The 12,911-nt window shown below is 35.7% G+C and overlaps 1 protein-coding gene across 1 annotated transcript; it reads left to right on the top strand.

The window, feature by feature from the left end:
* Window positions 1-9,555: 9,555 nt before the first annotated feature.
* LOC108690963 lies at window positions 9,556-10,332 on the top strand. The gene is made up of 3 exons (XM_018198521.1): window positions 9,556-9,762; window positions 9,843-9,983; window positions 10,093-10,332. Exons 1-3 carry the CDS (start codon window positions 9,556-9,558, stop codon window positions 10,330-10,332), a joined length of 588 nt encoding a protein of 195 aa, XP_018054010.1.
* The last annotated feature ends 2,579 nt before the right edge of the window (window positions 10,333-12,911 follow it).

The raw sequence follows: 12,911 nt of genomic DNA on the forward strand, positions 1-12,911 counted from the left end.
TAATCATGCAAATGTATATAATTATGTGCGTTTTATACTTTTTATTGCTGATATTCATACTTTCTTTAATTTCTCATGTTCAAACAAAGTAAATGATTTATATATTTAATTTTTTACATTCAAGTAAATGGTTTATATTTTTTAAATATTTTAGATAGAGGAAATATTTATACGTATTTGTTACACTTTATTTGTATAACTCACATTCTGTCTCACTTCTTTAAAAAATTTTCTCAATTATATCTCAACTATAATAAGATTTTTTTATCTGAAGCAAAATAAGTGTAGAAAAAAAATAGCAAAAAATTACAATATAAAAAATGTAACTTATATATTCACATATTGGCCATCTTCTAATCTTGAATTAATGAATTTAATAGAGTATCTCTTAACAAAAGATTTGAAAACGCGCTGCGTCAAAGATCCAAATAATGAGAATGGAATGAAAATAGAAAAAAATCGTAGGATAATGTTCCGACTTGCTGATTCGTACTTGCAGCGATCATAGATCATTCTATTGTGCTAAAGGGGGTGTGTACACACATTATAACAGAAGCACAATAGCGATCGCCGATGTGTACACACAGCGGGGACGGCGGCGACACAGAATGTGCGGTGTTTGGTCTCCATTAATTTCGGATCGACTGCAGGCCACCTATCTCTCTTTTTTTTTTTATAAAGCCCATATGTCTGCCGTGCGTCCCCGTGCTCATTTGTCAGTTTGCAATCTGCCGCTCCGTTGTGATTTGATGGCGACAGTCAAAACACGCCAACACGTTTTTCAGCAAATGGCAAACGCGCCACATTCTCGAATCTTGAAATTTCAAGTGTCAGCGAGGGAAAAAAATGGCATTTTTATCGCGCAAAATCATGAGAGTTTGTCGTATACATTATTTGTTCACTCTTTTTTGCGAATTCTTCTCGCGTTTGTAAGTCATTCTATACAACGAACTATATATAATAATAAAAAAATATATTAACGTTCAACATATATCTATTGATACATCTATCATATTATTAATCGTATTAAGAAAAATGTCTCAAATAATAATCTCGAATAATTATTTCGAATTTTTGCAATAATCGCAAAATATTAAGATATATGTATAATTCATTCGATTTTTAAACTTCTGTCGACTATATGGAATTTTGCCTTCCGTCAGCGATCTGAGTTTTAGAGCTTCACCGCAGATTTTTATATTGTTCCAAACTGTATAAAAATTTTACATAGTTATAAAAGCTTTAACAATTAGTTTTTGCTATTATAAAAGTTGAATTATGTTTTATTTATTTTTTACGGTTTTTAATTTTATCTACTAGGAGCTATATTTTTGAATAATATCTCATATAAAAATGTATGAAAATATTGTAATATATTCGTTATATATATAGTAGATTTCTCTTGTATTTTCGTATACAATACTTTTCAAAAATAAAGTCTTTGAATTCATGATCCAAATATCGACTGTACTTTCAAAGTTTTTGTCTGACGAAAGGTTAAAGAGATATTTTTATATTAATCAAACAAATAAGACACTCAAATAATAATTATCTTATGATTTAAAATTATCTTTATCATTATTTAAAATATTTAGTCGTAAGGTATCATAAAATTATAGCATATAATTTATTCGATTTGATAAAGAGATATTTTTGTAAAAAGAGATGTGAATCTAATGATAGTAATCGATAAATTAAAGATTGCTTCCAACTGGTTTTCATTTTAGCTACACATATACATAGTAATATATATTTTCATGAAATAACATCCAAAACTCTCACAATAATGAGAGTAAAACGATATCTCCCTCGATATCAATAAGTCAATGAAGCATCGGACCGTATCATCATCTCGCGGGCGAGAGATCGCGTAATGTACGAACAGTGACGTAGAAAATTGTGGTGCTATTCTACGAGAAGAGCCGAGGAGGGGTGCTACAACGAAGGCAGAATTGGTAGGAAATACCGAAGGGTGAGAAGAGTGTGGGCATCCCCACGGCGCGTATAATATCAATGGACGATGGCTGAATGGCGATGATCGCGTCACATTAGCAGTCGAGCGTTCTATGAGCCACTGCCACATCGCGATAGCTATATGTATATGTGCAAAGACCCATGATGCATATATACACTGTATCCTAGTGGTGGCGATGTCACCCCAACAGCGTGCGGTGCCTTCAGATGTAAAATAAACGATACCTAATTATACACGGCCCGTCTGTGTGAAAAGGGCCGGCCGATGGAAGGATCCCGCAAGTGCGTGCGAAGGTGGCCGCCTGCTTAATGGGATTACAAAATTACAATTTAGATTGATCGCCCCGCATGACGATATTTATGAGCTGTACGAGCGGGAGTGCTCGTGAATATTTCGATATTGTTTCCGCCGTATCGATACCTCGTCATCGTTCAACTCCTCTCACGCCAGATAATGTCAGTAAAATTTATGACGGGTCTTTAAATGCAATTTCTTTTGTTTCGCTGTGACAATGATAATTTGTTTTAGATCATTTCTATTTTAAATATCGATTAAAGATTAGAGGGCACTTAAGGGGATCCTAAGCTAAAGATCGAATTCCTATTAAAGATTATCGTTGATTTACCGATTCAATTGAACTTACGCACATATTTATTTATAGAACATTGACACATTATTATATACTATTACATCAATGCGGCACGCACATATATGCATAAATTTTTTTCGTATCAAATTAGATCAATAAATTCTAAATTCTAAGAACTCGATATTTTTCATGTACTAATCTGGAGAGTGGATTTTGTCAGTACAGATTGCAGAGATTTTATATTAAGTAAATATTATCACGACTTGACTATAGTTCTAAATATTGGACTAAAAGATAATAAAGATCCGAGTTTCAAAAATTTTGTTTGCTCTCGGCATAAACTTCCACTCATCAAACTAGTATTAATGCGTCTACTTTAATTCTGGAAAAAGACAAAATCTGTCCAAGTGTGTAAAAATCCTTTACGAAGATTATTGCTTTTAATTGATAAAACTGTTTGACTTTAGAATCCTCTTAAGTACATATAATTTGTTCGCTAGAATTTACAGAAGAGTTTAATAATATCCTTTCTGATATTTTAGTTTCTATTAAGTATCGACATTAACTACTAAACATTTCCTTTTCTCTGTAAATATTTTTAATGCACTTTAAGAGAAAGTGCAAACATCTTTTGTTACAGAGTTTAATATTTTTCCGTGCAAAAATCTCACTACAGTGACGACTTCGACATCTGGATGTAGCTCGTAATATATGGAGGTGTCTGCGTGACAACGCTCGCATTTTTTTTCCCCCCAGCTTCGTGGGCTGGGGGTGGTTTGCCGTGGGTGTGCCGGGCGATGATTAATTAGCGTTTGATGAATATGTATGAGAGAAAGGCGACCGCGACTCTGACGTATGTATAAACGTATACTTGCGCGAGAGCACGCGCGTATATACATATATACGTATGTTACGTTGTCGGGTACATCCCTCGTGTTACAATAACGCCCCCTTCGCCTACCTCGTTTCAACCCCGACCGCCGTCGCTCCGTGTTTCACCTCGACGGATTCTGCGAGTCCTCCGTGAGCTGTTTAACGATTCGTTCCCTCATGCGAGGTAACGCTGGTTAACGTTGCGCGATGATCTACGTCGTCTCTATGAATTTATGTAAAAAAAAAAAATCACGTCACCGAGGGAAAAAAACGTTAGAAAATAATGTCGTCGTATAATATTACAACGAAGTTTACTATCTCCAATTATTTGATATCTGCAATAACAAACGTTTCGATAATTCAGATAATAATTACAATTAAATATTTTTTACATTTTTTCTCTGTTATTTTTTATTATATAAATAAAATATAGGAATACGTCATGCAATTGTATTAAATATGATATATCATATTATTTCACTCTAAAAAAATAGTTTAATAACGGTTGCAATTAAAAATTAGAGAGTGTCGTGCGTGCTTTCTGTTACGCATATATTTGAATCAGCGGATTAAAAACTCTCTGCATCGATATGGATATTTCCGATCGAATAAGCATTCGATGGACATTCGTCGGGGAGATACGCGTTGTTTTCGCATCGGGGTGAAATATCAGGCGCAAGTGGGCGAGAGGGGATCGAGGGGTTTAGATTTCGCCAAAACGCGAGGCTGAAAGGCAACGCGGCGCGCGGATTGTTCGCGCCGCGAGGAGAACAATGCAAACAATGGCCGGGACGTAGCGCTGCGGTGAGCCCGGGCTTACGTGGCGAATACAATTACATTATGAACCCGATTACCATTTAAATGGAAACAAACGTGAAATGCTAAAATACACCAGCAAGCCCGCCCGCGCAACGCACGAAACCGCGCAAGCACCCCCCTCGATCATCGGTATGCAAATTGTGCACGAGCATTGTATACAGAATTGTTCTATACTTACCGAAAAATATTTCACGCACGAATTCTTTGATGAATGCGGAATCGAGCTTTTTTTCTTAGCAATAATACTGCCCAACTAATTTAATTTATATACAAGAATTTATATACAAAATTATTTTTCTTTCAAGCAAGAATCCCCATCACATGATAATTTATACTAATTTATTTCAATTACCAATTCATATTTAGATTTGCAAATATAAACTAAAACAAAGAATCTTATTCGATTAGAGCTAAATCTTTGTGCACAAGAATCAAATATTATTAGGCATGCCTAATAATATTTCTGCGTGGATTTATATACATTTTCCAATTCTGAAAATTGCGTGCTATTTGTCAATCTTGAAACGTAGTCTCAAATTGTAGTTGATATAGTAAAATCACAAATTAAATTGATTATCAATCTGATATTAATATCGGTCTATTTTTTTTTATAACACTTTATTATTATAAATTACAATCGTTCAATATTCATGTGACCCAATTTTTTAAAATAAATTACAAAAAATGGATGTAATATTTTACTTGATAATCATACTAAATCGTGCATGAAAAATAAGTTGGCTATGTGATGTGATAGATCGTAAGACGGAACGTTTAACGTGACCTATCGACGTCTCGACTCTAATTATTATGCACTTAATTTTCTAATGAAGCGCATCGAGCGAGGGTCGTGGAAAACGACGAGCTCGTGCACTGATTTCACGGGCCACCTGTCGCACCGTCGCTTCATCCGCCCTATTCGTTTTGTCGCATCGGTCACGCAGGGTGTAAGACATTATTCTACATAGAGGGTAAGCGAATCGCACCATGGAAACTCTCAAGCCGACTTATTTATGAAAAGTCGTAAATGAAACTCTACTTTTGCTGCAATATAATTTTTTATTATACGTATATATCAATAATTTCTCTTAATATTTATATTTTGTATTAGAAGATGCATCATCTTCAAAAAGTAGAATAAAAATTTTTCTTATATTTAGAATTTAGAATAAAGTATAGACACTTAGATGATAATTCATACCTTTAAAATTAATACACGTACTTAAATATCCATATAATCCATTCTAAAAGTCCATTTATATACTGATAAGAAGATATTGACAAGCAATTAAAATTATCAAGTTTATGAGATAATCAATATTGTATAAAAATTCAAATCTATAAGACTCTTCTATCAATGCATAATTTTTCTTTTTCGCTATCGTGCTGACAATTTTTTTCTCCTAAAAATATAAAAGTGAAAACGAGATAAAGTGCAAAGATATTCTTTTTTCAAAGGATTTTGGTTATAATAAAAATAGAAAAGTTTTTATTGTTTTTAATTCGAATAATCGAGTATTCGTGCACTGACATAAGAGTTAATGATACATATGTAAAAGTCAAAGATTTAATTTATGACTTCTGACATTAAAAACAAAGTATACATCCTGGATAATATATCCTCAATTTCGAATATACGTTTGTGATGAGGAATGGCATTTGGTTAAATCAGTTCGTATGTTTTCCAACAAGACTACACTAACCTTTACCAGTTTTCTCGTCATCATCTGTCGCCGTTTGGACACAAATGGCAGAGAAACGACAAATATGTCAGGTCACGAGGAAATAAAGGGAATCGCGGCTGAGCGTCGGAACGCCCCTTGGACTCAATCGATTAGAAGTGTCCACTTTCTTAGGAGTGAACTGCTCGCACCATCAGTTCGACTAATTCGATCAGTTTTTTTCCTCCCAATTCAATGCCCAATTCGATCGATCTTTCGAACGAGAGACATCGATCGACAACCAAACGGGAACGATCGTGGAAAAAAAATTAAGTGGAAGTAAGAGATGTTGACAAATCTCGACGACTACTCTTCCCGGCGCAGCATCATCGTGGAACAGACGGTCGTCGACAAAAAGGGGGCGACTAGGGGGATAGGTGAATCTCTCCCTTAGATAGATAGGTAGGTGCGGTCAGTGTCACGAGGGCTCACAAAGGCTGACCGCCGGTAGGGACATTCAAATGGTAATCGGCTCGCGCGTCTAACGTACACCGACGCGCCCTACCCAACCCCGCTTCAAGGGGGTGCGAGAGCGGGCGCACCCCTCGGCATACAGCCGAGCACATTCGCACCAGAATCAAGCCAAATATTGGCAATATCATCCCTTGGCATTGTCCCTCGCCGCGACCTGCCTCCTGCCGCCACCGCTGTCGGTGGGAAACGATGTCCATTTGAATGCGCGATTCCATTACCGATGCCGGTATATCGGCCCGAGAATATTACCGGATTAGGATTTAAAGGGAAGCGGAATCTCAGCACAGTCATAGAAACTCGGTCATTTCTACGGAATATGCCACATTGCTGCGATAGTAGGTAAACACGATGAAGTCGAAAAAGTAAAAAGACAAGTTCACGCTTTGTCTTCGTATTTTTCATTCATTGTTTACATAAGTAATTTTAATATATGTGTAACACTTTTAAAAAATTCTCAAGAATACAAAGATAGTGCAATTTGAGAAATCATATATAAAAAGGATATTATAAATAATTTCATATAATTAAACTATTTTTAAACAAAATGCAATATATACATTAAATTTTTTAATTAGAAATCATACATATATAGTATCGTTAAACAAATTTTTTTTACAATTTTTATATAAAATATTACAAAAATTAATTTCCAAAATTATTTCATTTTTTGTCATCCGAGCAACGTAACTGTAATATTATAATATCGATAATTAACGAAAGTTAATTATTGATTTGTTTTTTTAAAAAATATATAAAATTGTGGTCATTACCGCAATCACATATCTTGCTTAATTAATGTCATTTCGGTCGGAGTACACTTGATGCGCTTATGATAGTCGACTGTAATCCGATTCAGGTCGTTGCGCCGATTATCTCATAAAACGCGCTGCCAGGATTCACGGTACGGACGAGCGGACGGACAAACGCGTCCGTTTGACGTTCACGAATAGATCTGTGCGATTCGCGATCGCTGTTGATTCAGGGTGAGCAACGTCGCACGTGTGCCAGTGTAGACGCACGCAAAGCTCCCGCAACCCGAACTTCAGCACGCGCCACGATTACGCGATTACGCGATTACGCGTGTCGTCTCCCCATCGTACAGCCCGGGCTGACGCCCCGAAGGAGAGATCGAACAAGCAATGACGCGGAAGATGATTCGCTCCCTCCTATCATCCATGAAGACCGAATCTACGTTACAAAATAGACCGGCAGACTGTCGAGAGAAAAAAGGAGCGCCACTTTTTCATCGCGTTCGAGATCCATTTATCTAATAATATCAAGATTATATACTTTCAATATGAATAATTAATAAATAATAGACATTATTTTTCTTTGTCACAGTATCTTCAATATAAAATTTTTCTTAAAAACTCACATTAAGAAGAATAAAATGAAAGATTGATAATAGCTTATCTATAGTAAGAATTCCTACCAGGGTGAAATATTATTTTTTTCTTTATGCATCTCAGAATAGAATCCAAGACGCAAGGATGCATTTAAAATAGCATGCGTGCGTACTGAACGGGATTTTGCGCGTCGCCTACGCAGCGTAACGGGAATTAAAGGACAGGCAGGAGGGAGTGATACGTACCGTCGGCACGAGTCGACACGTGGCGGTAGCGCTTTATACAAACAGCATTATGCACGCTCGCGCTAACATAAATTACTGCGGGTTTAATATTGGACGTCGGGGTTGGCCATGGCCGACCACCTCCTGAGCAAAATACGTTAAATGCGGGAAGAGCCCGGATGTGTGTAACCGCGATTCGCGATTTCTCGGTTTACTCCAGGAATTTCTCGAAGACCCGATATAGAGCACGCAAAAGTAACAATTACATGTATTGCAACATAATTTTATATATATGATGTATTACATTGTAATTACAAACATACGTAATACATATCAATGCACTTTTTTCTTCTAAACACTGTAGATTAATTCATACTAAACTACTACAAACTAGTTTGCACTTATTAAATGCAAATATTTTGCTTGTATTCCTGTTTTTAATAAAATTCATATCTACCGGACGCGACATCAACCGATCAGCTAAAAATTCGAACAAACACGAAAGAAAAGGCTTATAAATGGTATTACTCGTGAAAAGCCTCGGCCGAATTTCATAGTAGGTTCTTTCACGACGCAAAAGCGTGAAAGACTTTGAGAAACTTTGAGAGCTCAGGAAATATCCAAATACCATCGCGAAAGCGAGAACGAGCGGAAGAAACGATAAGTGGACACCCCATGGAGAGTGATGCGATGCAGGCCGTTCGCATGGGTTAAGGTCGGTTTCGTTTATGAACGAGGATCGAAATCCACACAAGTCGCATGTTGACTTGAGTGTTGCTCTCTGCGGTAGAGTCTCGTCTTAATCCCGAAGAAACAGAGTGCAAGACCGGATGTGGCCTCTTGAATCTCGAATGGATTGACATTGTTTACTGTGGATTTACACGAAATGAAAAAGTATTAACCGTTTAAAAACAGTGTAAAAACAGTGGCTGATATGAAAATAATAAAAGCATATCAAACATCGTTTTCATTAATTAAAAAAATATTATAAAAACGATAAATTAAATATTAAAACAATATTAAAATCGATATGAGAAGACATATAAAAATAAATTTGAGATAAAATAATAATATTTCGATCCGTTCTAACTTCTTATTTTTAATTGCAAATAAAAAAAGTTCTGGAAAAAGATTAGAAATATGTAAAAATCCTAAACATAAAATGGTGGAATGTCTATGAAGTAGAGGTTTAACTTTAATTTTAATTAAAGTTTAAGTTTTAGTTTTAGTTAAAGTTTTAATTTTAATTTTTTTCAAATTTAACTTTAATTTTTATTATGTCTATGATAAAAATATTGGTGTCTATAGTAGAAATAGAAATTTAAGTTGTTAATTAAAATCTTTAAAACATATGAATAATCGATAATTCTAAATCTTTTTGCATACTTCTCTCGATAAACTATTCGAATGATTCACTGACAGGACTTTGCTTTTACAAAGTCATTAGGATTATAGCATGTCACAATTAAAAAATTAATGCGTATCTACTTCTTACATTCTCAAACACAGTGTTGAGGAATAGGTTCACGCTATAATGGCCCACGCATTCTACATTCGGAATCCTTATCCTGTACCGGATCTCTCCCGAGAAGGAGCATGGATATCACGTGGACCTGTGTTGGGAGATAAAGTCTCGCCATTTGATAAAAATTGGAACGTTAAATTGAGCGCTCACGAACGTCTCTTCGCTCATCACACTTTAAGCAGCATCCGCAGGGATCATCGATTCATCAGATCGCAGGTTTTAATACTGATATTCGATACTGAAAGTAAAACTTTCTATTATATCACAATTTTTGATATGCATAACTGCTTTTATAGGTTCCACGTGACGCCCTCGATCTAGCGTTAAACAGCATTTATGCTCACAGTCGAGACACTCTAGTTTCGAAGAAGTACGTGCCCATCCAACCGGAAACGATCGGCAGAGAAACTTGGCGTGTCTTACGAAACGAGATTAAGGTACAAAAAATAGATTAAATACAATTAAATTGAATTACATATACAAATGCATCATTAAACAATAAAAAATTTTAGTATGAAAAATAAAAGGCTATTTAAACATTTTTAGATTTTACCGGATCCACCTAAACCAGATAGACCGATGCACGTGAGCGGTCATTCGGACGAGGAACTTAAATCGGTAGTTCGGACACCTTTACCGTTGGATAAATTGAGGTGTTATAGCGGACCAACTTTACCGCGGAGAATTCATCCGTGCAGCGTGAAATTAAATATCGAGGGTCCTCATATGGACCAATCGAATCCCGGATACAGTCGCAAAATCGACGGAACTTTTTACAGTATTTAAACACGGATTTGGGCGGTGTTTGAGCGGCATGCCTGGAGAACGTTCGGATTAAGCTGAAACCTGCAATTCGCCGAATGAAGCTCCCGCTTTTACAAATACCATTATCGCTATTGGCATAATCTGGTGAGATTTACGTTTTGGAAGTCCCCGAGAAGCAACGAATCGTCATTGTGACTGTAACGTAGACACAAAATTGATCATATTAGAAAACTATTGTTTACTTTACGAAGAAACGTATGATTAAATCGCGTCAATCGTCGTCATTATTTCGTAGCATGAAAAAGTATCTATCTATGATCTATCGATTGTCCTATTAATCTGATCATGTTGACAAATTTATCCAGTGGTTCACGAACTTGCCTTGGCTATCGTGAACGGAGATCTCCCAATTGCATTTTCGCCCCTTTGACAGTTCGAGGCAGCCCGAAGATCAGCAGAAGCGTGAGTCAGTGCGCACCAACTTCTCACTGTTCAACTCAACAGTGAGCTGAAGGGACAGAATGTTGTCCCATTACCCGGGTAATCCTTGTTTGTAATAAACCAGCACCCCGCTGCCAGCTCGGGGTGACAGCGGAGCCACCCTCACCGAGGGCTCGCGCGAAGGAGGAGTCATCTCCGCACGCATATGCTCCTCATGAAATATCATTTATGTTTCTCACCCCGCGCGCAAACGTCTATCTTGCGACCCGTTTGACCCGGGTCGCAACCCTCCGATATCCTCTCTGCCAGGCCGGAATAGGCAGCACGATCCTTATACATACGTCTAATCCGGCCATGATTGCCCCGCCGACCGTCTCGTCACGAAAACTCCATCTCGGCTATGAGATGTAGAGTACGCTCTACCCTTCCCTTCGTCTGACCCCATTCTTCTAGCGCCTTTAAAACTACTTTTTGACGAATCTCGCAATGATACGAGATGATGAATTTTTTGCGCAATTTCCTTTCATCGTTTTTGTATTAAAAGTTAACAGGGTTTTTACCTTATCATGGATATACGACTATTACAATCTACGTTGAACTTATTATGCATTTATTACAGTTGTATATGCTATTATGAGGATATCTCGTTTATAATTATTTCGATTATAATCGTAAATTCGATCAACGGATAATAATTTTTCTGTGGATTATATTGACGGCGCATGACTATTGACAAGGATTCTTTTTCTTCTCAAATATAATGGCAAAGAGAGGCACCGAAGCTATAAGGGTAGAACAATCTCAGACGGTCGTCAGGCAACGAGCGAGGTTACCAGCCAATTACTTGGCTGAACAGTTTTATTTGTATTTAATTCTTATTTAATTTACTTTTTATGGTCGTGCGCGCGCGTTTTGCCGCCGCTATTAAGGAAATGGAAGACTTCTTCATCATTGCAAATTAACGGCCAGTCGCAGTCTTTTCTATCAAATGCAATCAATGTAAATAAAAATACGATCAATTGCGCAACATAATATTCAACAATGGAATTGACAGTTCATAAGCATGTCAAATTGCTACTATTCATTTTGTAATAAAACTGATCAAATGGAAATAATCAATATAATTAAATAAAAATCATTTAATGTGACAAAAATATGATTTATATTAATTAATAAAATAACGCTAAAAATTAATTTTAATCAGCACGACAGTATTTTGAAAAGATATGTTTACACAAGTAATGACTCAGAAGTGAAGCTATTATATAGTCTATAGATCACGTTCGGACTGACTCCGCTCTAGCTTCAATTCTTTCACGCGTATGCTTTTCCAGAAGGAAATTCTGCGTGAAAGTCGAAGCAAAGTCGCATTGATCCCTCCAGGATGAAGCTGTTATTCCACTGAACTTGTTACGTTATATTTATCAGCGCAGTGCACACTGGCACTATCCGTCGGGTTTTATCGTTTCTTTTGGATTTCGTTCTTCCACCATTTCAGCTAAATAGCAAAGCCACAAATGACACAGCAAATAATAAGCAACACATTATAAATTAACCCGAAGTCATATATTATGTAATTTCTATTTTAATTCCATTCTTTCAAATTGGTAAAATATTTTTTATAATTCAAATATATATATTACGCTTAAAAAAATTATATATCTATTATATAGAATATAAATATTAATTTTACGAAATTGCATTAACAAACCTTGTCGACAAAAAATTATTTCATAATTCTATCATAAACTATTATTATATATTAGGCTTTATCAGATTATTCATACAACTTTTTTTTTTCTCGAAAATAAATAGTATTTGGAAGTAGGAGAAAAAAATGTTCATTACCAAACCTAATAAACAGTCTAAGTAGTAGCATTTCAGGAAATTACCAGAAGTGAATAAACCTGAGTTAACCTGTGAAAATATTTAAATAGGCATTAGAAACCTAAATCGAATAGAATATTGTAAGAAAAGTTTTTTAAAAATAAATAAATTTTTTTTGTTAAAATTTTTTTTACCAATACTTTTAATTTATGAGAAAAATAGAAGAAAATCTTTTTAAATTTTCTTTTTAAAGATAATGTTTAAAATGCATATGTACACCAAAATGAAGATATTTTGAACATCTTTAAGAAAAAAATATTCACTCTATTTTT

This window comes from Atta colombica, unplaced genomic scaffold (genome assembly GCF_001594045.1).
Source record: "Atta colombica isolate Treedump-2 unplaced genomic scaffold, Acol1.0 scaffold38, whole genome shotgun sequence".
In the NCBI taxonomy this organism is placed as follows: Eukaryota; Metazoa; Arthropoda; class Insecta; order Hymenoptera; family Formicidae; genus Atta; species Atta colombica.

Excerpts from the sequence above, each read along its gene's own strand:
- LOC108690963 (XM_018198521.1), top strand. The coding sequence starts at position 9,556 with ATGGCCCACGCATTCTACATTCGGAATCCTTATCCTGTACCGGATCTC. Across the intron at positions 9,763-9,842 it reads ATCGATTCATCAGATCGCAG|GTTCCACGTGACGCCCTCGA; the intron begins GTTTTAATACTG and ends CTGCTTTTATAG. Across the intron at positions 9,984-10,092 it reads TCTTACGAAACGAGATTAAG|ATTTTACCGGATCCACCTAA; the intron begins GTACAAAAAATA and ends AAACATTTTTAG.